This window comes from Acanthaster planci, linkage group LG03, assembly GCF_054643075.1.
Source record: "Acanthaster planci isolate LZ-2023a linkage group LG03, COTS_SCS, whole genome shotgun sequence".
Classification (NCBI taxonomy): domain Eukaryota; kingdom Metazoa; phylum Echinodermata; class Asteroidea; order Valvatida; family Acanthasteridae; genus Acanthaster; species Acanthaster planci.
In genome coordinates this window covers 10,167,959-10,193,871 of record NC_141779.1, presented here as the reverse complement: position 1 = coordinate 10,193,871, position 25,913 = coordinate 10,167,959, and the positions used below count along the sequence as shown (strand labels likewise).

The 25,913-nt window shown below is 42.2% G+C and overlaps 1 protein-coding gene across 1 annotated transcript; it reads left to right on the top strand.

Annotated features, from left to right (window-relative positions):
* Positions 1-480: 480 nt before the first annotated feature.
* On the top strand, positions 481-22,671 carry npepps (aminopeptidase puromycin sensitive). Its single transcript, XM_087134996.1, has 17 exons — positions 481-910; positions 2,842-2,923; positions 6,274-6,473; positions 6,984-7,091; positions 7,652-7,852; positions 8,990-9,120; positions 9,516-9,586; positions 9,793-10,001; positions 11,276-11,380; positions 12,236-12,470; positions 13,254-13,390; positions 13,824-13,958; positions 14,360-14,579; positions 15,359-15,558; positions 19,051-19,158; positions 19,282-19,434; positions 20,840-22,671. The coding sequence occupies exons 1-17, from the start codon at positions 788-790 to the stop codon at positions 21,026-21,028; spliced, it is 2,607 nt and encodes an 868-aa protein (XP_086991122.1). The 5' UTR covers positions 481-787; the 3' UTR covers positions 21,029-22,671.
* The last annotated feature ends 3,242 nt before the right edge of the window (positions 22,672-25,913 follow it).

Sequence of the window (25,913 nt, the reverse complement as noted above, 5' to 3'; positions counted from 1 at the left end):
ATTCAAATTGATGAACGGATGAAACAACAACCCCCCCGCAAAAAAAATCAACGTCTGCGGCTCAGGGCATGTATTTTGCAAGCGCGTTGGACGGAAATGAGAGAAAACAAAAGAAATCATTGGCTGGGAAATTAAGGAGTGGCGTATTCTGAGCTTGCGGTTTCCACTTATTTTGAGAGAGCATTTCCTATTTATTGGGATTTTCTTTTGCTCTTTTATCATTTTTTCAATAAAATATTACTGAAATTAATCCCAATTAACGAATCGATGAGATAAGAACAATGAAAAATCAACACCAAAAAGCGAATTGCATGTACTTTGCAAGAAAGGTGGACGGAAATGAAAGAAAACAGTAAAGGCGCCCTCTATAAACACCATGAGGTAAAGAGCGACAGAACACGACGCGTTGCGTCGTGAGTCCTGTCATGCGTCGCGTCGTGCTTCAGGCGACGCGACGCACGACAGCACTACGCGACGGCACGACGCGACGCGTCTTGTGTGTACAAACGAAATGGCAAGAGGGCGACTGTTCGACCCGACGGCACGACGCAAGGGAGCCGTCTTGCCGTCGCGTCGTCTGGTTGCGTCGCCCGAGTGGAGGGAGGCTAAAGAGAGAGAGAAATGTTTGTCGTAAATAGTACACCATAGGATGGACGTAGTCGTTGCCCTAAAAACCGCACAGGCCCATGCTGCTCGCTTAGACCCTCTGCCTCTTGACATCGCATGGTCACTTTCTCATGTTTCCTCTTGCTTTGCGGTTGAGTAAAGACAGGAAAATCCACCCAAAATGCCGGATAAGAAACCATTTGAGCGGTTGCCTAAGACAGTCGTGCCGTCGAACTACAGGCTAAAACTTGAGCCCGATCTCAAACAATTCACCTTTGCAGGAGATGTTGTTGTTTCCGTTTCTGTGAGTAAATTTCTGCCACTTTACCAGTCTCCAAATATACTAGTGACACTAGTAACTAGGCTTGTTGCCTGTAGGCTGTAACCAAGTCCCGGCAGCATGCAGGCTACAGGCCTAACAAGTAACATATGGAGTTTTTACCCAGCGGGAAATAAAGACGTCCAACAGCTACAGCTGGTGTCCGTATTCAGTACTGTTGTTGCTTACGTACAGCTACAGGACCGCATACAGTCATGACAGTAGGCTTGGCTAGGCCTGTCTGATCACTGATTGACATGCTAAGCAGATGTACTATACTGTGCATGTACGGTACAATCATATACATGTACAACCTGTAATATGCACAATAGTGCACCTCCAAGAGTTTGCAACGCATTGACTAATCGCGATGTGCGAAATCTGTTGACCCAATGTGCATTTTGAATTGCCCGTATTAATGTTTCCAGCCAAATTCATCAAATTCCATCACTTGGCATGCTTAGAACACTACTTCCAGAACTGTAAGGTTTACCTTTCAGATACATGTTGCTATACTGTACAAACGAGCATATGGGTAATTCCAGAAATTAGAGGCCCAAAAGTGTGACATTTTTGTGACCCTGTTACATCTGACCTTTGTTATTTGACATGGAAATATCACAGGAATTGATTTCAAACTATTACTATCTGTTTGGCAGTTAATTTGCATTAAATTATCACTCTTGGAAATCAGAAAATGTTTTCTGAATGTACAAAATCATAGTGTAACAGGGACACAAAAAATGGACCCCTAATTTTGGGAATTAGTCATATACACACACATTTTGGCTGTTTTGATTGTGCCAAGGTACTCTGCCATCACAGCTAGGCCTATTTGTGCAACAAAATTTCATAGGCCTACATGTCCATGCCTTCTTGGTAAAGTCAGATATCTTATGGGAAGGTTTATTCACCTTACATGTATATCATTAAAATGGTGAAATTCTTGAGCATTTTGCCTATCCACACTACAGAAAATCAGCAGCATGTACATGTACTCTCAATCACTGTCAGCTGCATGACAGCTTGACCAATCGCAAGACAGCTATCTTTTCCTTGCTTTCCTGACCCCATCAAAATGAAAGCCAAGCTATGATTTGTCATTGTCAATAGTAGCAAATTGGGCCAATCACAAAGTGGCTGATTGCTCACCGAATGTCAAACTGTTACTTATTCAAGGTTAGCGGTTAGCGGTACGTGTATTTGTTCAACATTGAATGGTAAATGTCAAACGAGGAACTAACTTCACATCGGTGCTAAATTTGACATTTTATGGCATGGTATGGATTCCTCATGGTGTCACTTTAAGGAAAAAAAAAGTGATGTTCAGATGTGGAATTCTTTCCAGCGCCTTCGCCCTGTTAATCCCCTAATTCAGAAATTTCAGGCTGCATGCAGAAAGAATACCAAATCATTTGGTCACGTTTCACCACAATGTCAACATTGAAGATGTTCAAGTAAAATCAGTGAGATTGGTTGTTTGTAGCCTTGTAGGCCTTCCAGCTATTCCTCAGAAGCGTACATAGCCTATCCTCTACTGCCTTGGACTAGGCCACAGGCTGTTTCATGCTTCACTTTTTACGGCCTGTTTTTATGTCTGAAGTCTCTAGATTCTCAGTACATGCGCAAACATTCCAACAATTTGGCACCAAAACTGAAACGCATGCCAACTCAGTTTTCCTTCACTAGAGAGTGGAATCTTTGTCCGACATTAAATTTACTATTGACTCAACTGGAAAATCTCATCTTGGATCCAAAGTAAACTGTATTTTCTCTCACCATCGAAACTTCCTTTCCCTTGAGAAAAAAAATCAAAAGACTAAAGTATAAATGTATGAACTGTGCAGCTTTTGGAGTCATGGATTGGTGGCAAACTGCTGACCAATTTCCTTTTATTATCTTGGGACTTTACTCAGGTGAATGAGGCGACAGCAAAAATTGTGCTCAACTGTGTTGACATCAATATTTCAAAGGCATCATTTGCTTCGGGAGGCAAAGGTGGGTGACTGTGTCCGGCTTAGATTATTGTGAACCCCTGTCATCGCCTGTTCTCCAATGTTGCCCATTTGGATAAAGCCTACAGGACAGGATACATGTACAGGTGTAGTTGTAGTTTGAGGGACTTAGGGAAGTTAGGGTTAAGCTTGAATTTAATGACCAATTAATTACACTGTATGACTCAGAGGGGGCAGTAGCAAAAGGTCTTGCTAACATTTTTCAGTCACTTTAAGTTTAAGGTGGAAAGCTTGCAGTAGCACCATGCAAGGATGCGATCTCTTTGTGAGTCTGTATGGTTCTGAAAAGAACAGTGAGGAACTCAACGTTTGGGACAGTATGCTCTGTCCGTCGTCAGGAGACTGTCTCCTGACGACGGAGAAACAAAACTTACTCGACTCGAACTAACTTACTCGACTCGAACCCACGACCTCCTGTTTACTAGTGCATAGGCCTGTGCCGGGTACCCGGGTACCCGGATACCCGCCCGTCGATTTCAAAACCCGGTTCCATTTTTCCGGGCGGGGTACCCGTTAAAAAAGTAAATAAATTAGGAACAAATATTTATGAATAAAATGCCTGTGAAATTTCTTACTGAAGGACAGCCTTCATAGAAAACCACCATGCTGATGAAAACCCGGTCCCGCGGTCATACATGAAACTTGAATTCGGAGATCGACAGCTAATTTTGTTACCAATTCCGCCTGGCCCATTATACTGCAAGTTGTTTTCCTAGTTCCGCAATTTCCTAGTTCACAAGAGCGAAAACACTAAAATTCACGGGCGATAGGTCACTCGCTACGTGTGACTTTAAATATTTCTTTAAATTGAATAATCATATAAACCTTTGCATCTAATGTCTGCTTAGTCAAAATGACTTTTTTAGAGTTTCCGTTTTTGTTAATTTACCGAAAACTGCAAGCTTTTCCAACACTCTCGGATCGTGCGGCGTTACCACGCAAAGTCGTTGCGAACTCAACTACACGGGCACAGCAGAAATGTATGTGATGAAATGGGTTCGTCAACTGTGCGGCGCGGGGAGGGTAACATTGATAGCTCACTGTACAGTTGAAAAGTCAAGTCAAACCTTATGCAATTTCTACCTTTTTAATTCATTGGAATTCTTATTTTTCATCTAATTTTCTCAAAATTAAAAGATTCTCTATTAGACAAGCAATTTTTTACAATGGTTTTGGCTGATAATGGATTTTTCGTATGGTTACTTTTATTTGTGAAGACGTTTTTGTCTCGATCCTAAACCGATCCAGAACTAGGAAAGGTGTCATCGTCACTTTCGTCGATCGATCCTGTGAGTCCAAATATGAAAGCTTCGGTTTTGAAAAAAAATAGAAGTATATCCAAAATACAAAGTTGACTTCTGACCATATTTCACTCGAATTTGAGGATTTTTTAGCTGCAGTCTTACTGAATAATTTTCGCGATCCGGAACTAGGAAAATGACTGTACCAAACCTATATGAACAAGAGACCGAAGGAGTTTTGTCTTATGAGGGGGAAGCGCTGTTGATATACACTTGCATGACTGTATTTGTAACTATCAAACCCTGTCGGCCTAAATGACTTTTGTGCGGAATAAGTAGTGCTTACTGTTTGAATTAAGAGTATTTTTGTCAAATAAAACAATATGAATGAAAATTACTTTATGTCGGGATTGACGACGAAGCAAGAGCGGACTGTGTAATATTCCAGCAGTACTGGGACTCCACACGGCGTGTGGTAAGTAGTGATCACGCACAAATTGCGCGGTTGATCGGCCTCTTTTTATAATCAAAGCACTAAATGTGCGCTACAAACCCAAAGAGTCAGAGAACCAGTTTAGTTAAATTTGATACCTACATGTAGAAATATTCCGTTTCAAAATTATTTTTAAATTAAAGCAACTTGAATTTCCTCAGTGATTCAGCGGAACTGTGGATGAGGAATCGACCAAAAAAGCAGGAATGATGCTTTCTGTATGTACTAAAGCATTTCAAATCCAAGGATTTTTTCATTCGAAAAAAAGGAAATGTTGACAGGTGCAAGTCATAATACAGTCGGCCAATCAAATGTCACTTGTCAAAGTACTTATACATTAAAATCTCGACAACTGAACCTCAGGGGAATGGAGTTATCCTGAACAAGTATTTATTAAACTAAACCACTTCATCGTGGTACGTACCTTCGTGTGGCAAAACTTTCGTATCGCTCAGTCATTTAACAACGTGAAGTGCTGCTATTTTTTTCACTTGGGCTTCCCTATGTGTGGTCACATGACCTTTCTTTTTACGATCACATGGCCGCTGCAGTGTCAGCGATTGGACTGCCTGAAGGGGACTATAATTGGGCCTACGTTGCAATCAGGTTAGTTTCAGCATCTTGAAAGCCAGGATTACACAGTTGCAGCTACGTTGATTTATGCAACGTGCTTGTCCTTGTCAGAAAAGAAATGAACTTGCGATGACTCCTAACCCTATGTAGACTTCCGATACTTTCAATGCCGTTTGAAGCATTTTGGTAGTGGTTTTTTAATCAGAAACTTCAAAATAAGTGGATGTAATGGTGTGGGCATTGTTCGAGTTACGGTGGTATTTTTGTACATAAAACTTTAAGCCTTTTAACCCGTGATGTGTCGGGTCCGCACGTGACACGACCAGCGCTCACCATTTGTGCACTCCACGTGCGTTCCGCGTGTACGTGGTCATGCAGCATCCGGGACATTTCCTTTGAGCGTTTGCAGGTGCGTATGTCATGTAGGTGGTTTGCAGCTCTGTTCTCTTTTCTGACGTTCCCTGTGAAGATTTGTTTTTCTGTTTCGTACACCCACAAAAAATTTGCAAACTGAAGGTAACAATTTCGTTTGATAAAAAGGTAGGAGAGATTAACTCCGACGTTTAGAATAATGTTCTGCTTGCTTCCTATGTACCAAATAGAACCGTGTTTCGGGCACACGATCCACCGGGTCCCGCGCAATGCCATTTGTTATTAGGCGATCTCTTTTCCAGGTACCCGATGTTAACAGAAAATGGGTACCCGGTTCTAAAAATACCAGCGAATGCACACCCCAAGCCTACTAGTGCACACGTCTTAAACACTCGACCACCGAGCTTGCCAGGGTTGGCTGCCCGCTCCGAGTCGGGTGTAGCAGCGGGTACCACTGACTATTGTCAAGACGTACTAAACGTCGGGGAGACGTTAATTTTAATTATGGGTTTTGCCCTTACGTCAGGTAAGGAAAAACCCATTATTAAAATTAACATCTCCCCAACGTTAAGTACATCTTGACAACACATCTTGAGGAAAGTGTTAAAGTGAAATGAGTCTTTAAATTGTATGAATTTTCTGTGTCAAATTTAGATGTCTCAACCAGTGACATCAGCTACAGCAAGGACCAAGAGACAGCGACCCTGACATTCCCCAACCCACTGGACACCGGTAAGGGGGAGCTGCTCCTCGAATTCACCGGGGAGCTGAACGACAAGATGAAGGGGTTCTACCGCAGCAAGTACACCACGCCGGAGGGAGAGGAACGCTACTGCGCCGTGACTCAGTTTGAGGTATGGTGCCATTCGATCGAATAATGGTGCAGACTGGATGGAGTGTGATTTAAAAGTTACGGTCAGACAGAGTTGGCCTATTGTCCTGTTCACATTGATGCCCAAAATTCTGCTGAAAGGATCGGGAAGTTTTCTCGTGCTTGAGAAAACTTTCAAAAATGCCTGAGGTTGGTTGATAACTTGGGTGAATTTTATCAGTTGTTAAAAAACTTTGGAATTAGAGGAGCTCTGGACATTGACAAAATATCTCACACATGGCAAATTTCTTAAGGCACCCATATGAAAGGATTTTAACATTCTACAGGTCCAAGATTGTGCTAGTCTTGTTGGCGATCAGGATCCTTGGATAGCCCTGGAAAAGTCCTGGACTTCGGTTTTCAGATTCCTGTGCGAACCCCGTGAACTGCATACTCATTGTAAATTTAGCTCTATTTTGCTGAACTAATTTTAAGTTGTGTCAAAAGTATTCAAACTTATTGCTGTGTTTCTGTCATCTGAAAATGTCCCTAGGCCACCGATGCCAGGAGAGCATTTCCATGTTGGGATGAGCCAGCCATCAAGGCTACCTTTGACGTGACCCTAGTGGCGCCAACAGATCGAGTTGCACTGTCCAACATGGTGGGTTTGCAAAGTCATTGAAATTCCTGTTTTAGGGAACTAAAAAATGTCTGCAATGCCTTTGGTGGACAAAATGGTATGTTCCATCCAAAGAAATTAAAGAGATTTTAGAATTCACAGTGTACAGATCAAATGAGTGCAAATTAAAACAAAGTAATGTTGGAAAAAAGACAGTAGAGGGATTGAATGTTTGTAGTTTACAGAGTGGAAATAAAGTATCAAAGCCAAAAACTTTATTTAAATGTTGTGGCTGATTTATCTCCTATTTCTTTCAGAACTTGTACACATGTTTAAATTTGTCAAATGAACCACAAGAGAAGTTTGACTTCGCGCATCTTTAGTCGCTTTGCATTTTGCCAAAGAAGACCAACATATGCAAAATTCTAGGTATAGTGTTCACATTCAATATTGTATCCATTCTCTTGTCTGTCAGTTGACAAATTAACATCTCTTTTTTAACATCAAGAGTGAAGCTGAAGAGGTCAGGCTACTGGAGTGCTTTGTTTGACAACTTTTGAGGCTTCTTTTTCTGATGCTGTTTACATTTTTTTGTTTTTCAGAATGTGATCAGTGACAAGCCCAGCCCGGACAACCCTAACGTGAAGGTTGTGACCTTTGGCCAGACCCCTGTCATGTCCACCTACCTGCTAGCCTTTGTGGTGGGCGAGTTTGACTACGTTGAGGGAAAGTCCCTAGATGGTGTCTGCGTCAGAGTGTACACCCCTCTAGCCAAAAAAGAGCAAGGGCAGTTTGCGCTCGAGGTGGGTACCAGACCATATCCTGTTTCTTTAGAGGAGCATTCTAATCACCGCACACAGTACACATAAGAAGACTGTGCAGGGCTTGTCTGCTCCGACTGAGAATAAGAAAGGATAAGTTTTACATTGAAAATGACAGTCCTTTGGTGGGAACTCACTACATGAGCGTAAAGGTTTATGCGTATTTGGCACAGGGCTTGCTGAGTACTTGCACCTAATTTATGTTGAATGTTAGGTCTTTGGGTGGGCACTGGGTGGCTGCATGGGCCCAATTCAAAAACATACAACCTGCCTGTCTCTTCTCAGCCGCTGAGGGTGTCCTTCAACTCAGGCCGGATTGGCCATTCTGAGCTATACTTATGAGTGAAGCTATGTGCTGGTTCCCATTCCTTTCATTGGAGTGTGGAGGGAACCGGTCTCAACCATCCCAGGCAACAATAAAAAAATGGTTACAAAATTATTGTTCTGATATACAGAGGACAGCAGCAACTATTGCTCTGACTAGAGCTTTTGGCTTGGAGATCATGAAGCCAGTAGGTTGTGGGGTATCAAGCAGGCCGTTTTATCAAATCTCAGCAGTCTTCATCCCAGGCTTCATTCAATTCTTGATCCACTGACTCTAATGGTGTTTTCAGCTCAATAATAAGTGGGAGCGTCAGACTGTGCCACGTAAAGATGGGACTGTTTTCATTTGTGACCCAACCTAACAAAATGAGTCACAAGTCGACTGTCCCACTTTTGAGCGAAAAGGTCCTGTAGAGTAATAATCTTGCACAATGTAAGTCACTGGAAACCCAGAACACATTTCAACTACATTGTACCTTTTTGTCAGGGTACCAGAGTGAGTGATACCTCAAAACAAAGAGTCTGCTCTTTTTAGTGCAGACTGAAAAAAATTACAAAGGGAAAAAAGGGCCTGAGAAAAGACTCATTTTGTTGGATCCGGTCAGATTTAGTTTTGAATGGTTTAGGTTTACAGACATTTTTGATATTGGTAGACAAACCTCAAGACAGAGATGAACTAACTTAAAGCCATCTCCATACACAAAGGAGGCTTCCCTGTGGAACAAAAGAACTGCCCTGCAAGATGGCTACCATGCAGCCTCTCTATATATCATTCTATTTTACATGAATGAACAGGTTGCGGTGAAGACACTGCCGTTCTACAAAGATTACTTCAACGTGGCTTATCCTCTACCCAAGATTGATCTGATCGCCATTCCAGACTTTGCAGCTGGTGCCATGGAGAACTGGGGCCTTGTTACCTACAGGTATAATCATTTTTCTGTTCCTTTAAAGATAATTCGCACCTCTTACACAAAACCTACTTCAAATTATTCACCTTAAATTGCCATGTTCCCAGTAATTTGAGGAAGTGTAGAGTTATTTTCCTGTTTTTGCAACAATTTGAACAACATAATCTACCTGTAGCGTTTCTGTATGTTTTCTTTTAATGTATGCATTAAGCCTGATGTCAAATTTGAATTGTCATACTTTTTATGTTACAAATTCTATCAATTTTCAGGGAAACTGCTCTTTTAGTGGATGTCAAATTTGAATTGTCATAATTTTATGTTACAAATTCTATCAATTTTCACTGCTCTTTTAGTGGATGTCAAATTTGAATTGTCATACTTTTTATGTTACAAATTCTATCAATTTTCAGGGAAACTGCTCTTTTAGTGGATCCAAAGAATTCATCAGCATCAGCTAAACAGTGGGTTGCCTTGGTTGTGGGTAAGTTAATATCGTTTGTGGGTAAATATTTTTACTGGACACACACCTACTCCCCATCCCCTGTAGACAATGATTTTTAAATTGGCTCCATTGCATGTGCATTGTGTCTAAGGGCTTCACACTGCACACTTGCATTTGACCCTCCCAATTTGTGCCCCCTTTTCTGAAAACCCTGGAGCTTTGGTAATTTTGGCCTCTCTACCCAGGCCACGAGCTCGCCCACCAGTGGTTTGGCAACCTCGTCACCATGGAATGGTGGACCCATCTCTGGCTGAACGAGGGCTTTGCCTCCTGGATCGAGTACCTGTGCGTCGACCATTGCTTCCCCGAGTACGACATCTGGACGCAGTTCATAACGACCGATTACACCCGGGCTCTGGGACTGGATGCGTTGAAGAGCAGCCACCCTATTGAGGTACAGTGTTGTACTTCCCTCAAAACAGCCACCTCTTCAGGAGGGATATTAGATTCAGGATATAGATTCCTCCAACAAGTTTGAAGAATACAATAAACTCTCAATAACTTGAACCTCATGAGAATGAATAAAAAATTGGAGTTATCTAGATTTTGAGCTGTTACAACAAAAGTTCCCGAGTCTTGCCAACATATACACTTACAGTGCACAAGTAACCCTACTTGCCCCCGCAGTGGCTATTGGAGATGTTATAAGTGGTTATTTCCTTATCTCTAAGAATAAATTTATTCTAAAAGCATTACTTTTCTGAGGTTTCATGTTTTTCTTACAAAAAATTTTCTACTCTACTGACAACTAAAACATGCATGTATACCACCAAAACTGTTTACATTTTGTGACAATTCTTCTGTTTGGCACACACCGCGCTGCGCCGCGCTCACTTGGCCAGAGCCAGCCAGGCCCGGGGTTTTCCTGTTTGGCCATATGATGCTTTCTTTTAACTTGCTCGAGGGCACACCATTTTGCATTTTCCAGAGCATTAACAAAAAATTTAAAAATGTTTTTGTGTTTTTGTTTGTCTTTTCATTCCCTTTCCTTTGTAAAAAAAATTTGACCAAACTTAAGCTTTGGCGACGCAAAACAACATTTCCAGCACCGCGTATGTCAGTCAGCATGTGAGTAGTGCACAAGTGCTGTAATTGGGCAGGCGGCGGCAGCCAGGCTTTAGCCACGGCATGCACAAAGCTTCCTTCAGTGTTGTGACATGGCCACCGTAAAGAATCAAGTATTGGGCCACGTGCGTGTGGGCTACATTTGGGCTACGATGGCAATTGGGCCTGCTTGACAGCCGGGATTTGTAGAGGTGGTGGTCATGACGAGTTGATTACAAAGGCACTGGCAGTAAGCACACTCATGTCCTCACACAAAAAGACGTGGTGCGGTTTGCAGAAATGACTCATAATTAAGATCTCCACATTGTTTTTCCACTCATTGTCAGTAATTTGGCAGCGGTCCTTTTGGATCGGCCCTTAAAAAACTTTGAGTTAAGCGGATGTAGAGAGGTGGTCGTATCGAGTTATGGAGGTGTTTTGTACATAAAAGCCTATTCCTTTGGCAGGAAGTAAGCATGTCTTGGAGAGAAGCGGAGTTTCAAGTTAACAGACTGAGTTATCAAAAGTTTACTGTATACATCCCAAATCCCCCCAACACTGCCCCACCCCTACCCCCTGTGATGTACTCCCTTGCATGTTGTGTTCTGTTCTGTAACTGCGCAGGTGCCTGTTGGTCATCCAGATGAGGTCGATGAGATCTTTGATCTGATCTCGTACTCCAAGGGCAGTTCCATCATCCGGATGCTGCACAATTACATTGGGGATGAGGTAAGTTCCAGGATTACTCACCCTCAAGCCTTGTCAGAATTTGTCAAAATGAGGAATTCATTGATGGAATGGAGGTGCACGTTCCTACTGTGAATAATTGTTTCACTGTTCACCAAAATACATGTATTTCCGAAGCCAGCTGCCAGTATTAGACAGTTTTGGCATCCGAGTTCATTAGTTTGTGTCTGTATGCTCATCTGCATGGCACAACACGTACACAGGTACGTATATGGTTGTAAAACTTTAGATCGGTCATTACTCACACGCCCGTGATGATGCACGCAGCAACGTAGCAACATTGGCGACACTTTTTTTTCTTCAAAAACAAAATTTATTCACCCCCAGAGGCATTGCTTTCCAAACATACGATACATCAAGTGTTGTTCAAGTAAGAAATTTTTGTTTTATAGGAATACCCAAACTTCATATGTACCTGTTGCGTACTAAATTGCTTCCATATGTCATCGCCCAAGAGTCTTCTCTGCATTACGTATGACAAGACAGCCTAAAGTGATGACATCATCACTTGAAAAAGATACAGATACATGATATGTACGCGCATTTTCTGTATTCCGAAACTGCCCATTATTTGATTCTATATAGTGTCAAAATAAGCAAACAGACCACTTCCTTGAATTTTACAACATTCAGAGGATAAGCTTGACAGAAATGGATAGCATTCGCATCAATGCAATTAAAGTTATCTTAAGCTGTTTCAAGAAAGCCGCTAGCCTTGATAATCGTGAAAAAAATGTTCTTGCTTTGTTATTTTTTCCTTTTTATCTTGGATTGACCCATCATCCCAGATCTTTGCCTCCTTCATAAAGCAAACAACCTCACTATTTATCTCTCTAGGCTTTCAGAAAAGGAATGAACGTGTACCTGACACGCTTCAAGTACGCCAACACCTTCACAGAAGACCTGTGGGAAGCGCTGGGGGAGGCCAGTGGGAAATGCATCAAGGAGATGATGAGTACCTGGACTCTCCAGATGGGGTTCCCCATGCTGGAGGTATCATCTGAGCAGAAGGGTGCATCCAGGGTGCTGACCATCACACAGACCAAATTCTGTGCAGATGGGCCAATGGAAGGTATGGACTGATGAAACCTGTGCATCTATCATGGACAGTTCATGTCACGGGCTTTAACCTCACACCCGTAGGTGAAGACTTAATAACTTCAAATCTTACTGGATTGAGCGTAGTGCTTGTTAGGACATGTACTTGTCCTCAGTTGTAAAATAAGGATATTTTTCGGTACCTTTGTCATTCATGCATTTACATTTCTGTCTTGCAAAAGATGCAAGTGAAAGATGTACGCAAAGATTGGGAATTTTAACTTATCTTCCATGTATGACACAGAACTAGGTGCTTGCAAATTGTTTAGACCTTCCATGTGAGTTTCTAAGCAACACCCTCATCAGCAAGGCCGTGCACCCCTTTGAAACTGTATGAGTAGCATATGAGCATGAGTGATAGACCTTTCTTTGATCTTTTTGCCAGCCAGTGGTTCACAGACTATGCCTGACTGTCAGTACAAAAACGAAAACATCTAAAAATGTTTGCAAATTTTCAAGCAGCTACTAGAGTTCTATGTAATAAATACTATATAAGCAGAAATCACAAAAAGCTGCCAAGTCTCATACAGCTATTAGAGCTCTGAATCGTGAAGGCTACAATTAAAAAAGTGAAGATACCTCCTTGTGAACACTCATCTGAGCAGATGTGCTTTTTGAGGCAAAGGCTGCTGCCGACCAACGGTAAACCATCCACGAGCATTGGCTTCCCTAGCATAAATAACGGCCATTGTAAGCAAAGCGAAGGTGTATAATAGATAGCACAAAGTGTATCACTCCTGGTTTGGGGTATTTCAAGGTGAAAGCCCAAAGTGGAAGGTTCCGGTCAATATCGCCACCAGTGCCGATCCCATCAAGCCCGCACTGACCGTCCTTCTAGACAAACCCAGCATGACTGTCACCCTGGAGAATGTTCAACCAGGCCAGTGGGTCAAGGTAAGGTGAAACCAATTTCAATCTGGTTAGTTGTGAATAAGAAGATAACCATTTCAGATCAGAATCCGAGCAGCAAAGTCATTTTGTGTACAAGGTGTGCCATTCAGCAGATGGTCTTGTTTCACGTGTTGGAATCCCAACAAACTTTGTTCAGCCTCCATCTTTGATGTCAGGCCGTGTTTAAAATCGGCATATTTTTCTCTGGCTGTAGCTTCTAACTGTAAGGTATGAATGGCGTATAGCCAGAGCCGCAGCTACCTGAGACATAGTTCTGGTCAGTGCTGGTTGACAGTAAAGGATTATGGGAAATGTGAAGTCAAGTGCAAAGGATCCATACATGAGTAATTCCATGTCACAGTTTCGTATGGTTGACTGTTTCTATTACTGCAATTTGTTTGATTTTTCAACGTTGTATTGTGTGTTTTGACTGCAGTTAAACCCTGGAACTGTTGGGTTCTACCGTGTGCACTACTCCAGTGAGATGCTGGACGCCTTGCTGCCAGGAATCAAGGATGGGTCCATGCCTCCCCGTGACAGACTGGGCCTGGAGAGTGACTTGTTTGCATTGGTATTTGCTGCAGTTTGTTCGTCACATTTCTATTTTCCTTGCTTGCATGTTTCTCTTATGGCAATTCTGAGCATTTGTCCTTTCTGCAGAGTTGAATTTCAGAGGTAGAGAATCCTTCATCTTTTTTTGTTGGGAATAGAGGAGGAAGTGTTGTATTGAAGCAGTTGAAAGTGTATCTCAAAGTTATTTAAATGTGAGGCCTTGCCCAAATTACTGTGGCTTGAAGTTACGTAGAGTCTGTGGCCATGGCTACTGCTAGTCCCCATGGAGTTATTTGTAATGTCAAGTCCCAATCGAGTAGTTTGGCCAACCCTCCAGCCGGCCTCAAAATTGTTCCTGGATGTGTAATTGTTCGCATGTAAAACTGCTACAGTATCTTGACCTGCTGTCCTTGATGTTAGGCCAAGGCAGGCCAGGCCAAAACTGTGGACGTCTTGAAGGTCATGGAGGCATTCTCCAACGAGACCAACTACACGGTTTGGACAGAGCTGGCCACAAATCTGGGCACCCTATCCAAGCTGCTGACCCACACCGACTTTGGCCATCTGCTGAAACAATTCACCAAGACCCTGTTCGAGAACATCTATGAGAAGTTGGGATGGACACCCAAGGAGGATGAAGGTAATGTCTGTCTCTCTGCCATTAATACAACCAGTGTCTTTCTTCCATGCAACCAAACGATTCAAATGAGGTAGTGTGATATATTGGCCATCCATCTTTAGCTAAAGACTTAAAAACCTCAGATGGATATCCCATCTTCTGATTGGATGAGAGCAACCGGAAAACTATGTGACATCTAAGTACTGAATACTTAAAGTAGCTGTGCCATCCTGAAGTGTATTTAATCCCGGCAGGTATTTTAACATAGTGAGTGTGCCAAATTTTTAAGAACACTCTTGTGAATGCATGGGAAAAGAGCCCATTTGAACAATTCAGGAACAAGAGTTAGCATGGATGTGTAGTTTTACTCACCGCTCATGCTGTAATTTCTGTTGATGAAATTCTTTTCAAATCCCAAGATAAGCTGTCATTTTCATTTGTAGTTTGTGCACATTAAAACGAAGTGTATGCACAATGTTGTGAGCACAAACCAACATCACAGTAGTTTCATATGTCACTGCAAAAACTGGCCTGGGATTTAGTCTAGTAGTGGTGGCCGTAATGTAATACATGGATTTTTAATGACAAGACAACCAATTAATTTTATTTCAGAGTTTTTTAACTTCATTTTTTTAGAATGATCAATTGCAGTCCATACTACAATTCATATACAGTTCGTGAACAAAACTGCTACAGAACGATAGAACTTGACTGTGAAAAGTGTAGTTGTTTGTGCACGTTCAGATGCCCTTCCACAATTATCTTTCGTTAACCTTTTCCCGACTTTTCTCACCTTGAAGGGCATCTTGACTCCATGCTGCGGAGCCTGACCATCCGAGTAATGGGTCGCAACGGTCACGTCCACGCCATCGAAGAGGCCAATAAGCGTTTCAAGAATCACTGCTCGGGCGGGGAACAGATACCGGCAGACCTGCGAGCCCCAGTGTACCTCACTGTGTTAACCCACGGTGACCAGAGCTCATTTGACGAAATTCTGAAGGTACCTTCAAAGATTGGGGGCTTAAAAGCGGACGGAATCAGTTGTGATCTATCTAGGGGTGTGCATATCCGGGTATTTTTGGAACCGGGCACCCATTTTTTGTCGACATCGGGTACCCGGAAAAGAGATCACTTTAATAATAACAGATGGCATTGCTTGCGACCCCAGTGGACCATGTGCCTGAAACAGGGCTCTTGTTCGTACATAGGAAGCAAGCAGCACATTGTTCTAAACGTCAGAGTTAATCTCTCCTATCTGTTTGTCAAACGAAATTATTACCTTAAGTTTGCAAAATGTCTTTTTGTGGGAACTTCAGAACAGAGGACAGAGCTGCAAACCACCTACGCACCAGCAACCACTCAAAGGAAATATCCCAGATGCTGCATGACCACATACACGCAGAATGCATGTGCACAAATGGTGAGCGCTGGTCATGTCACGTGCAGACCAGATCAGTGCTACGTACATCATGGCTTTTATGTACAAAAATACCTCCGTAACTCAAACAATGCCCACGCCATTATATGCACTTATTTTGAAGTTTCTGATTAAAAAGACCGCCACCAAAATGCTTCAAACGGCGTTGAAAGTATCAGAAGTCTATATAGGGTTAGGAGTCATCACTGTCAAGTGCATTTCGTTTCTCATGGGGACCAGTTGTATGCACGTTGCCCCTTCAGGCAGTCCAATCGCTGACACTGCAGTGGCCATGTAACCACTAAAGGAAATGTCATGTGACCACACATAGGGAAGCCCAGGTGAAAAAAAATTAGGACTTTGTGCAGCACTTCACCTTGTAAACAAGACTAAGCGATATGAAAAGTTTTGCCACACGAAGGTCCTGCAATAAAGTGGTTTAGATTGATAGATAATTTTTAGGATACTCCATTCCCCTGAGCTTCGAGTTGTTAAGAGTTTAACGTATAACTACCTTGACAAGTGATATTTGATTGCCTGACTGTATTATGACCTGCATCTGTCAACATTTCCCTTTTTTCGAATTAAAATATACTTTTATTTGAAATGCTTTTGTACATAGAGAACACATCCCTCCTGCTTTTTTGTTCAATTCCTCATCCACATTTCCGCTGAATCACTGAGGAAATTCATATTGCTTTAATTTGAAGTAATTTTGAAACTGTAGTTTGAATGACGACTAAGGCATATTTCTGGTATCAAAAACTAAACTGGTTCTCTGACTCTTTGGGTTTATAGAGCACATTTGGTACTTTGGTAACCAGCTGATAATAAGAGGCCAATCAACTGCACAATTTGTGCGTGATCACTACCTACCACACGCCGTGTGGAGTTTCAGTATGGCTGGTATATTACACGGTCCACTCTCACTTATATTGTTTTATTTGACAAAAATACTCTTAACTTAAACAGTAAGCACTACCACTTCCACACGAAAGGCATTTAGGCCGACAGGGTTTGACAGTTACAAATACAGTCATGCAAGTGTACATCAACAGCGCTTCCACCTCAGAAGACAAAATACTTTGGTCTCTTGTTCATAGGTTTGGTACAGTCATTTTCCTAGTTCTGGATCCTGAAAATTATTCAGTAAGATTGCAGCTACAAAATCCTCAAATTTGAGTGAAATATGGTCAGAAGTCAACTGTGTGTTTTGGAGATACCTCTTTTTTTTTTTCAAAATCTAAGCTTTTATATTTGGACTCATAGGATTGATCGACAAAAGTGACGACACCTTTCCTAGTTCTGGATCAGTTTAGGATTGAGACAAAAAGGTCTTCACGAATAAAACGTAACCATGCCAAAAATCCATTTTCAGCCAGAACCATTCTAAACAGTTACCTTTCTAATAAAGAATTTCTTAATTTTGAGAAAATTAGATGAAAAATAAGAATTACAATGAATTAAAAAGTAGAAGCGAGCTATCAATAGTACGCTCCCCGCGCCACACAGTTGATGAACCCATTACGTCACATACATTTCTGCTAAGCCTTGTAGTTGAGTTCGCAACGAATTTACATGGTAACACTGCGCGATCCGAAAGTAGAGAGAAAAGCTTTCAGTTTTCGGTCAATTAGAAAAAAAACAAACTCTAAAAGCCATTTTGATTAAGCAGACATTACTAGATGCAAGATTTATACGACTGTTCAATCTAAAAAAGTATTTGAAATCACATTTAATGAGTGACCTATCGGCTGTGAATTTCAGTGGTTTTTTGCTCTTGTGAACTAGGAAAAAACTAGGATTTAATAGGAAAACGACTGCAGTACAACAGGCGGAGTGGATAACAAAAGTAGCTGTCGATCTCCAAACAGAAGTTTCATGTATGACCGCGGGACCGGGTTTTCAGCAGCACTGTGATATTTCAGGAAGTCTGCCCTTCAGTATGAAATTTCACAGACATTATATACATGGATGTTTGTTCCTCAATTTATTTCCTTTTTTTTTTATGGGTACCAGGCCCGGAAAAATGGAACTGGGTTTTGATATCAACGGGCAAGTACCTGGGTACCCGGCACAGGCCTAGATCTATGCAGTCACAATTAATACCACAGTCATGGGTAGTAGGTAACAAACATTGAAGAGGGATGCTATAAAAGTCTCAGGTTATTTGAATGGTTTTTAACTTGAGACTGATTAACTAGCGACTGACTGGTGATGACTTGATTACAACTGCTGAGTTGCACCAATTTCTTGGTTCTGCAAATAGTTGAATCCTGTATTTATGATCGCCTGTCTGTGCTTGCTCTGAAATTCTGCACTGACTGCATAAGCGCATAAATCGGTGTGCATTTGAGAGGGCCAGCATTCTTTGGTTGCCCTTTGAAATAGGCTCAGTGTTCAGTACAAACTTTCCTGCTGCACTCTGCAGTGATTCTTTGCTTTGGTATCAGCAGAGGCTGTGAACCTTGGCCCTATTGGAGGTTTGAATCAGGGGAACCTGGTTCTTAGAATTGATCAGTGTCAAGCAAGTGCTTGCCGCAAATCTCAAGCAGTTTGTGCTGACAGTAAGCCTTTTTTTCACAGGCAACCAAAGAACGCTGGCCTGCCAAATGTACACCATAACTTAGATATATACACTTACGCAGTCAGCCCAAGAACCATTACATAAACCAGCACGAGCTTGTACTGTATTTGTGATTTCATTTTGAACCAGCGTTATTTTTGCTAGCCAGTGTTTAACAGACAATGCCTGACCGTCGGCACAGAAATAAAAAAAATCAAAAATGTTTGAAAAATCTCAAACAGCTATGAGAGCACTGAACAGTATCTGCTACAATGAAATGCTAATGGGAATGAATTGACAATTGCTATGGAAGGGTCTTTATGGCATGCACATAATTGACCAATGCAGCAACCAGAACTAAAAGCAGGTGTGACTTGCCTTTACAGATAGTCATCTCCTCAGATCACTCTTCATCGTCCAGTTTCTCAAAATGCGTAGTGCATGCAGCTGAGAGTTTCATGTACCATCTCCAGTCTCTTTTAACATGCCTGGCTGCATTCTCCTTACAGCTTTTCAGGGCCCAAGATCTCCAGGAGGAGAAGGATCGAATCCTGAGGACTCTCGGATCCATCAAGGACCCCCAGCTAATGCAGAAAGTCTTGGATTTCTCCCTCTCGGTAAGTCCGTATGCCCAGTTTGATTCACAGCATTCCAACAAGGGACAAGCAGTAACCACTTTTGTGTTTAATCGAAGTATACTCTAAATGAATACTGTTTCATTCTGTTTTCAACATGTGAAGGAGGAGGTGCGTTCCCAGGACACCATCTTTGTGATCGGTGGACTGACGGGTACCAAGGAAGGCCAGCAGCTGGCATGGATGTTCCTGCAGCAGAAATGGAAGGAGCTAGTAACCCGCTATTCTGGGGGGTTCTTGCTGTCGCGGCTGGTGCAGGTAAATCCGCAGTGACTTGCTACGAACTCTGGTATACTCATTATAGATTGAAGTCTACGTCAAGGTCAGTAGATCACCAGCCCACAAAATTATCACTGCAACTACATGTGATCTGAAATACAGTAAACCTCAGATTAGTTGGATCCAACCGGACTGACTGATTTTATCCAACTTCAATGAAAAGGCAACTTACACAAAGACAATATGCCTACAAAGACATTGATATGCTACCATACGACGGTAGACATTCCACAAAAGGTGACAAAGAGTAAATCCGCTATGTTTCTAATATTGAAACATTTTATTTCCACATTACATGCACAATACAGCAGAAAATCGAAGCATGTCTCACCGATCGTGCTACACCATATTCGTGCCACAAGCATAGCCTTGTTTTTCAATTTAAAAAAATGCAGCCTGTGGTCACATGTGTACGTAGACTTTTCTCCAGCTGGAAATACACATGCATGTGCCCAAAAGTCACACTAAAAGCACTTTCCACCAAGCAAAAATGACCCATGAATGGACAACATTTTAAACAACCAATGACAAAGTGAACACCTGTTTTGTCAAAATGATGTGCATGAATGGTTTCTGTATAGAGATGCCATCCTTACTGACTATGCATAACACATTATTGAAAAGTAATGATTGTGACTTCTGTATTTCGTCCTGTGACATTGATTTCTGTGTGAAACTTACGACGCATTCTGTTACATTCTGTGACTTGATTCAGTAACCAAGTTGCTGTGCATGTCAATTTCTTCTTTGTTATAAAGATAATCGCTTGCTTTTGGGCATGTGATTAGTAAGGGGTATTGCAGCATACGTATACCTGTGTACAAAAATTGTTTATTTCTATGGAGTGAATTTTTCTGTCTGGCCTTTGACAGAAGTGACAAGTTTCTTCTGCTGTCCAGTTTATATAAGACAGCCCCCAAATATTAGGAGATACCTTGTCTGTTTTTGTTCTTTTTTTCCTCTTTTTTTCCTCTCAACCTGTTATTTAAAAGCTTAGAAGACACATTGTCTCTTAAACAAGAGAAAGTAGGCTTGCTTGTATGCTTGGGCATAGACAGGGTTTTGCTTTTATTTTGCCCCTTCCCCTTTCAGAGTTGTGAAACTTCAGCTTTTGTTTAGAAGTGGACCCTCAATTTCAGCTTTTTGTGCACCTGCTGTGTACAAACATATCGGGACTTCTTACATTTCAACTTTTTGCTAGCTGTTTTCAGCTTTAATTTTAAGTGGCCCCTCACACCCCTGATTAATGCTGTTTCTACCACACCCCTTCTATACACTGAAAAATTGTTTTAGTAGTCCCACAAGGAAACCATATCAAGAAATAAAGAAAAGATGCATCTTCAGAGAAAATTAAGGACCTCTGGTAACTCTCTATTGTCAACAGTACTGTACCGAAGGCTTTGCCTCGGAGGAGAAGGCCCAGGAGGTGGAGGCATTCTTCAAGGCGCACGAGGCTCCGTCAGCCGAGCGGACGATCAAGCAGTCAGTGGAGAACATCCGCCTGAGTGCCCGATGGCTGGACCGGGATGCCTCAAGCATCCAGGCCTGGCTCCAGACCAAATCACAGCTGTAGACGGGGTTATGGTTCCCTGTGATATTTGACACGAGAGAGTGGGGGGGGGGAGATCTTTGTATTCCGCAACCATTGCATTGTAGTTTCGTGAATAGTATTGGCGTTAAAGACAAGAGAGCTAACTGTTTTGAAATTCATCTTCTCAGACTTGAAATAACACCATTTGCATGGTAAGAAATGGTAAGATACTTGAATATCCAAGCAAATAGACCTGAGTGTGATTCACCCATGTGAATGTAACATTTTCTGGGAAAAAAAAGGTTCACAGCATCTCATTTTTGTAGTTTTTTCTGCACTGTAACTCAGTGAAGCTGAAATAAAAGGTTTTAAGTACAGCTCGCTATCAGAGCATTCAAGATGTCACAAAATAAATTTTTGTTTTCAACTTAAAACACTGCAATTGGAATATAGCGGTTAAGGAAGATACACCAACTTCTAATTTTTGCTTTTAACTGAATGTAATTGCAACATAACCAAACAAAGTGCACTTGACAGACTGTCAGAAGTTTCTTTGTTGTTCAAGACAATGTATTCCACTCAGAGTCTAGAAACATCGTAAATAATGTTTTGCAAGTTTTAAAAAACAAATTTAACATTTCTCAACAATTTCACAATCTTTCTTTAAAATTCTGCATGGCGCATCTCTTAATGCATGGTCATTATGTCTTATTTCCCCACCAGAAAAGCAAAACAGTTCCTTGCTCGCTGTTAAAAGTCATTAAAATGGTCCAAGAGAGTATTTCCTTGAATGTGACTGCACTATATTGTGTTCAGTGAACCATACTGCAGTAGTCAGTGTGGAAGTGATTACGTGTATTCAACTTCACAGAGGATAGAACTGTTTCTAGAAGCAGATCACTAATATGGCCATACATCATTGGCACCTTTTAAGATTTTTCTTCATTTGGAAACCTGTAAAATCAGTTTTTGATTTCAGTTTGCTGCAAAGCAGTGTGACTATTTTTGAGCCTGAAAATTTTGTCGAATTTGACATCAGCCTTGTTTAGCTTGAAGCACTCATCAGTCAGTTTTAGTAGCTTTTATAATCAAGATTGGTCATTAAGCCTGCATCATGCTCCATCCTTAGGGACATATAAATATTATATTGCTAGTCACTTACTGTCAAGATAACACTTCAAAAGTACATTACTTGGACATACATACTGATAACAATGCACTCTTGACAGTTTCTTTTATTTTGTGGAATGAAATATTGCAAGAAGTTCAAGATGTGTATTGAAAAATCCAACTGTTGCTAGTTTGTGTTTTTTTTTTTACTACAGAATGGGACTTTCCAATCTTCTCACTCACTTCAGTACAACAGACGATCAGTTATGTACTAAAGTTGCTGCATGAGTATAATCCAGATAGTATTTGCTGCACAAAGTCTTCTTTACAAGCTCATTATTCACTAGAATAATAGTGCAAACTTCTCATAATTCTTTTAATTAATACAAGTATAACGTGCTGAGCTGAGAACTCTTCAAGCTAGCCAAGATGGACATTGAATGTGTCACAGTTTGGGAATATCAAGTAAGAGGGGGAAAAAGGATTTCTGACATGCATTCCAAGTGTGGCACTTTAAACATTTATTGATGATTGATAAATGATCTCGATAAAATATTAATTGCTTATTACACCAATGGTGCATGGTTGCTCTGTGTGTATCATTTTCTGGTTAAAAACACCAGTCCCTGAGACTAATGACAATTATCAAAGGGAGGTATTAAAGGCAGAGGTTTGGTTATAGTAGGTACCATCAAGTGCCTTCCAGTTCTAGAAGATGGGGAGGCCTATCACCCCACATGTAAACTGAGATGGTCCATAGGATCAAAAGGTTACAGGTAGGGTTCAGTGAGTATCTTCCTCCTCAATGCCGCCCCTTTCTTGGCAGTTTCAATGACATCACCACCAGTTTCAAAATGGCGGCGCTAGTACTTCTTGTACATGGTCCTTGCGGGTGCGCGACAAGACGCTCCCCACTCGTACCTTGAGTAAAATTCCGTTATGCATGGCATCAAACTTTGCATGGAAGTATGTGATTTGGGAAAGAAATGAAACTTTGCTACCCAACTTTAAGGGGCATGCAGGGGGAGGGATCAGGCAATTCCGAATTCCATATCGCACTGTGTCAGTTTTGAAGTGCAGGCCAAAACGTTTCCGCTTGTTTCTGCTAACTTGAAGGGGGGGCCGAAGCTGCCTTTACGACAGACGGTGGAAAACGGGCAGGATACAGACGTTAACCCCCCCCCGAGACAGTTGTTCCAGCTAGGGAACACCCTGCGGCCGATGCGCCTTGCAAGATGATAGGACCGAGTGATACTTTTGTGAAGAAAGTAACTTGATGCTCGCCCCCATCGTTACAGCTTGCAAGACGCTCCCTCTGAGATTATTGAACCGCGTCGAGATACCAGTTATCTTGTATAAAGGAACTGTAGCCGGGACATTCCAGATGATACACGCAGTTGGGCCTAGAATTGAGTTGTTGCTGCTGATATAGAAAAACAACAGGAAATAATTAAATGGGTGAGCCATCCAACCGAGAGGCTGGAAAAGACAGGTGTAATCTAACATCGTTTTTTAGAATTGTACACGAGAAATCCGAACTATCTCGATGAGAAAGAGGCCGATCAGTTTCAAGAATTGCCGGTCGAGTACCAGGCACAGTTTGCCTCAAATGAAGGAAACTTGGGCCGACAGATTGGACGAGGTTTCGATCAGCAAACAACCTGCTCCACGACTTCCTATTTATCAGAGAGCTATAGCGAAAGCATATATTAGTTCAATGCTTAAAAGAGTGTCATCGAACCGGTGTCCGAACCTATTACCGCTATTACATATATGGGCAGAAGTTTTGTGTCCAAACGGATCATCGGGCACTGAAACCCCTTTTTTATTCAAGGAACCAGTTGGTCAGGTTGCAAGGTGGATCCAACTTCTAGGCGTCATAGTAATGTAGATGCTGTGTCAAGAATCTGTACAAGCACTGCACTAGCCCAGAACCATCAAATTCAGAGGAAAGTCCTCACCAGACCTTACCATGGCACGTTCTACCGTACAATAGAACTAACAAGGAGATATGAAAGGTTTTGCTGGCAAACCCCAAAACCTTTCCAAGACGAAATGTCACGGTGTCGTCTAGCTAGCACAGGAAGTGGAGACCAACTGGGTGAAGAGATTCATGAATGCTGGAGAGAAGCAGCTAGCAGACGAGACACTGTGTAAAGTTACTGGTTGGAATCTGGGAAGGACAGGAATGAGATAGAGGGCACTTGGGTGCTACTCTGAGGAGCCTGGAACCAGTTACACATCAGGGACGGGGTAATGCACAAGAAATGGGAGGACGACAAGGGTAAGGCATTACTTTTCTTGCTAGTTGTTCCATCACATTTGCAACCGGAGATCCTAAGATGTACGAAAAGGTAAGGAGTCGCTTATATTGGTATAAAATGCGGGAAACTGTAGCAGACTGGTGTCTACGGTGTTGGGCATACGCCCAACAGAAGATGTCGAACCGTCATGCAAGAGTGAAGCCCCAAATCTCGGGTGTACCCGTGGAGAGGGTCGGTATAGATATAGCAGGAGCAGTCCCAGAGAACGGCAAGTGGGCTGAAGCTTATGCCATTCCTTCTATCGATGCAAAAACCTTCGGTTGAGTGTTCGTTGATGAATTTGTGTGTAGATTTGGTTCGTCATCTCAGCTCCTCAGCAACCAAGGGCGACCATTTCAGAGTACATGTACCCTGTTCTGGGAAATGTGTAGCTTATTGGAAATAGACAAGACAAGGACCACACTCTGCCACCCAAAGATGCGACGGGTAGGTTGAAAAATTTGAGAGAACTTTGAAGACAGTGTTAGAAACGTACACGGTAGAAATGATTTTGACCGATATTTATCTACTGATATGATGGCGAACAGAGGGTCACTTCACGAAAGTCCAAACAGAATGATGCTCTGAAGAGGAAAAAATGGAGCACTCCATCACATTGCCAGAAATTGCTTGAAGAAGTCAGCAATACCAAGGCCTCCATCATCACCTCGGAGCACACCCAGGTACGTGCATGCAACAGAGGCGACGCAGTAATAGTTCGCGTTGTTAGCAGAAAAGTAAGTCTGTCTGCAAAGCTACAGCCATGGGACGGCCCTTACCTAATCACGAAAATGTTCACTGACGTGGTGGCCTGGGTTTAGTGGAGAATCAGATATAACCCCACAGTGGTACATGTATTCACGTATATTTGCCCAAGTGGTACGAAGGATCGAGCTGTTGACCGGTCATAGCTGGACAGAGACAGTCATTCAGAGAGTACGCTCGACAAGTACCAGGTTTATCGGAATCGAATCCGATGGAGAATGAGGAGGAAAGTGGAGGAGCTGACACCCTGGAAATGAACCGTTACACATCGAACCATCGCCCCAAGCGACGAACCTTCTGAACAGGAGGTGCACCAAACATCTGATGCCCTGGTGACTCCAAACCCAGACACTTGCCAACCAAGACCAAAGGGACGAATATGTAAACCGCGGACAGATGTGGTCGTTGAATTGTAACGCCAATTTGTATGTGTCTTTTCCTCATCTGTGCACCTTGATCATGTACTGTAACCGACTAAAGTCGCTTCCCTCAAAAAGAACTAACTTCATCACGAATAGGAGATAATTCACCTCTGCCGACTCACCGGGGACGCATTACAACAGAGACAACAGAGCAGAGGGCACCGGAAGCTCATCGGTGGGGAAGAGGTGGTCGCCCGCATCGTAGCTGACCGCGATGCTTCCACCGTAGAGAGCATGTTATTTTGAGCCGTGAGTTTGGTGTTCTAACTTTTTTTGGGTTTTGAGAAGAGAACATTTTTCTAAGATAAGAGATTTATCACTTGTGTT

Excerpts from the sequence above, each read along its gene's own strand:
- npepps (XM_087134996.1), top strand. The coding sequence starts at position 788 with ATGCCGGATAAGAAACCATTTGAGCGGTTGCCTAAGACAGTCGTGCCG. Across the intron at positions 2,924-6,273 it reads ATTTGCTTCGGGAGGCAAAG|ATGTCTCAACCAGTGACATC; the intron begins GTGGGTGACTGT and ends TGTCAAATTTAG. Across the intron at positions 9,587-9,792 it reads GTGGGTTGCCTTGGTTGTGG|GCCACGAGCTCGCCCACCAG; the intron begins GTAAGTTAATAT and ends CTCTCTACCCAG.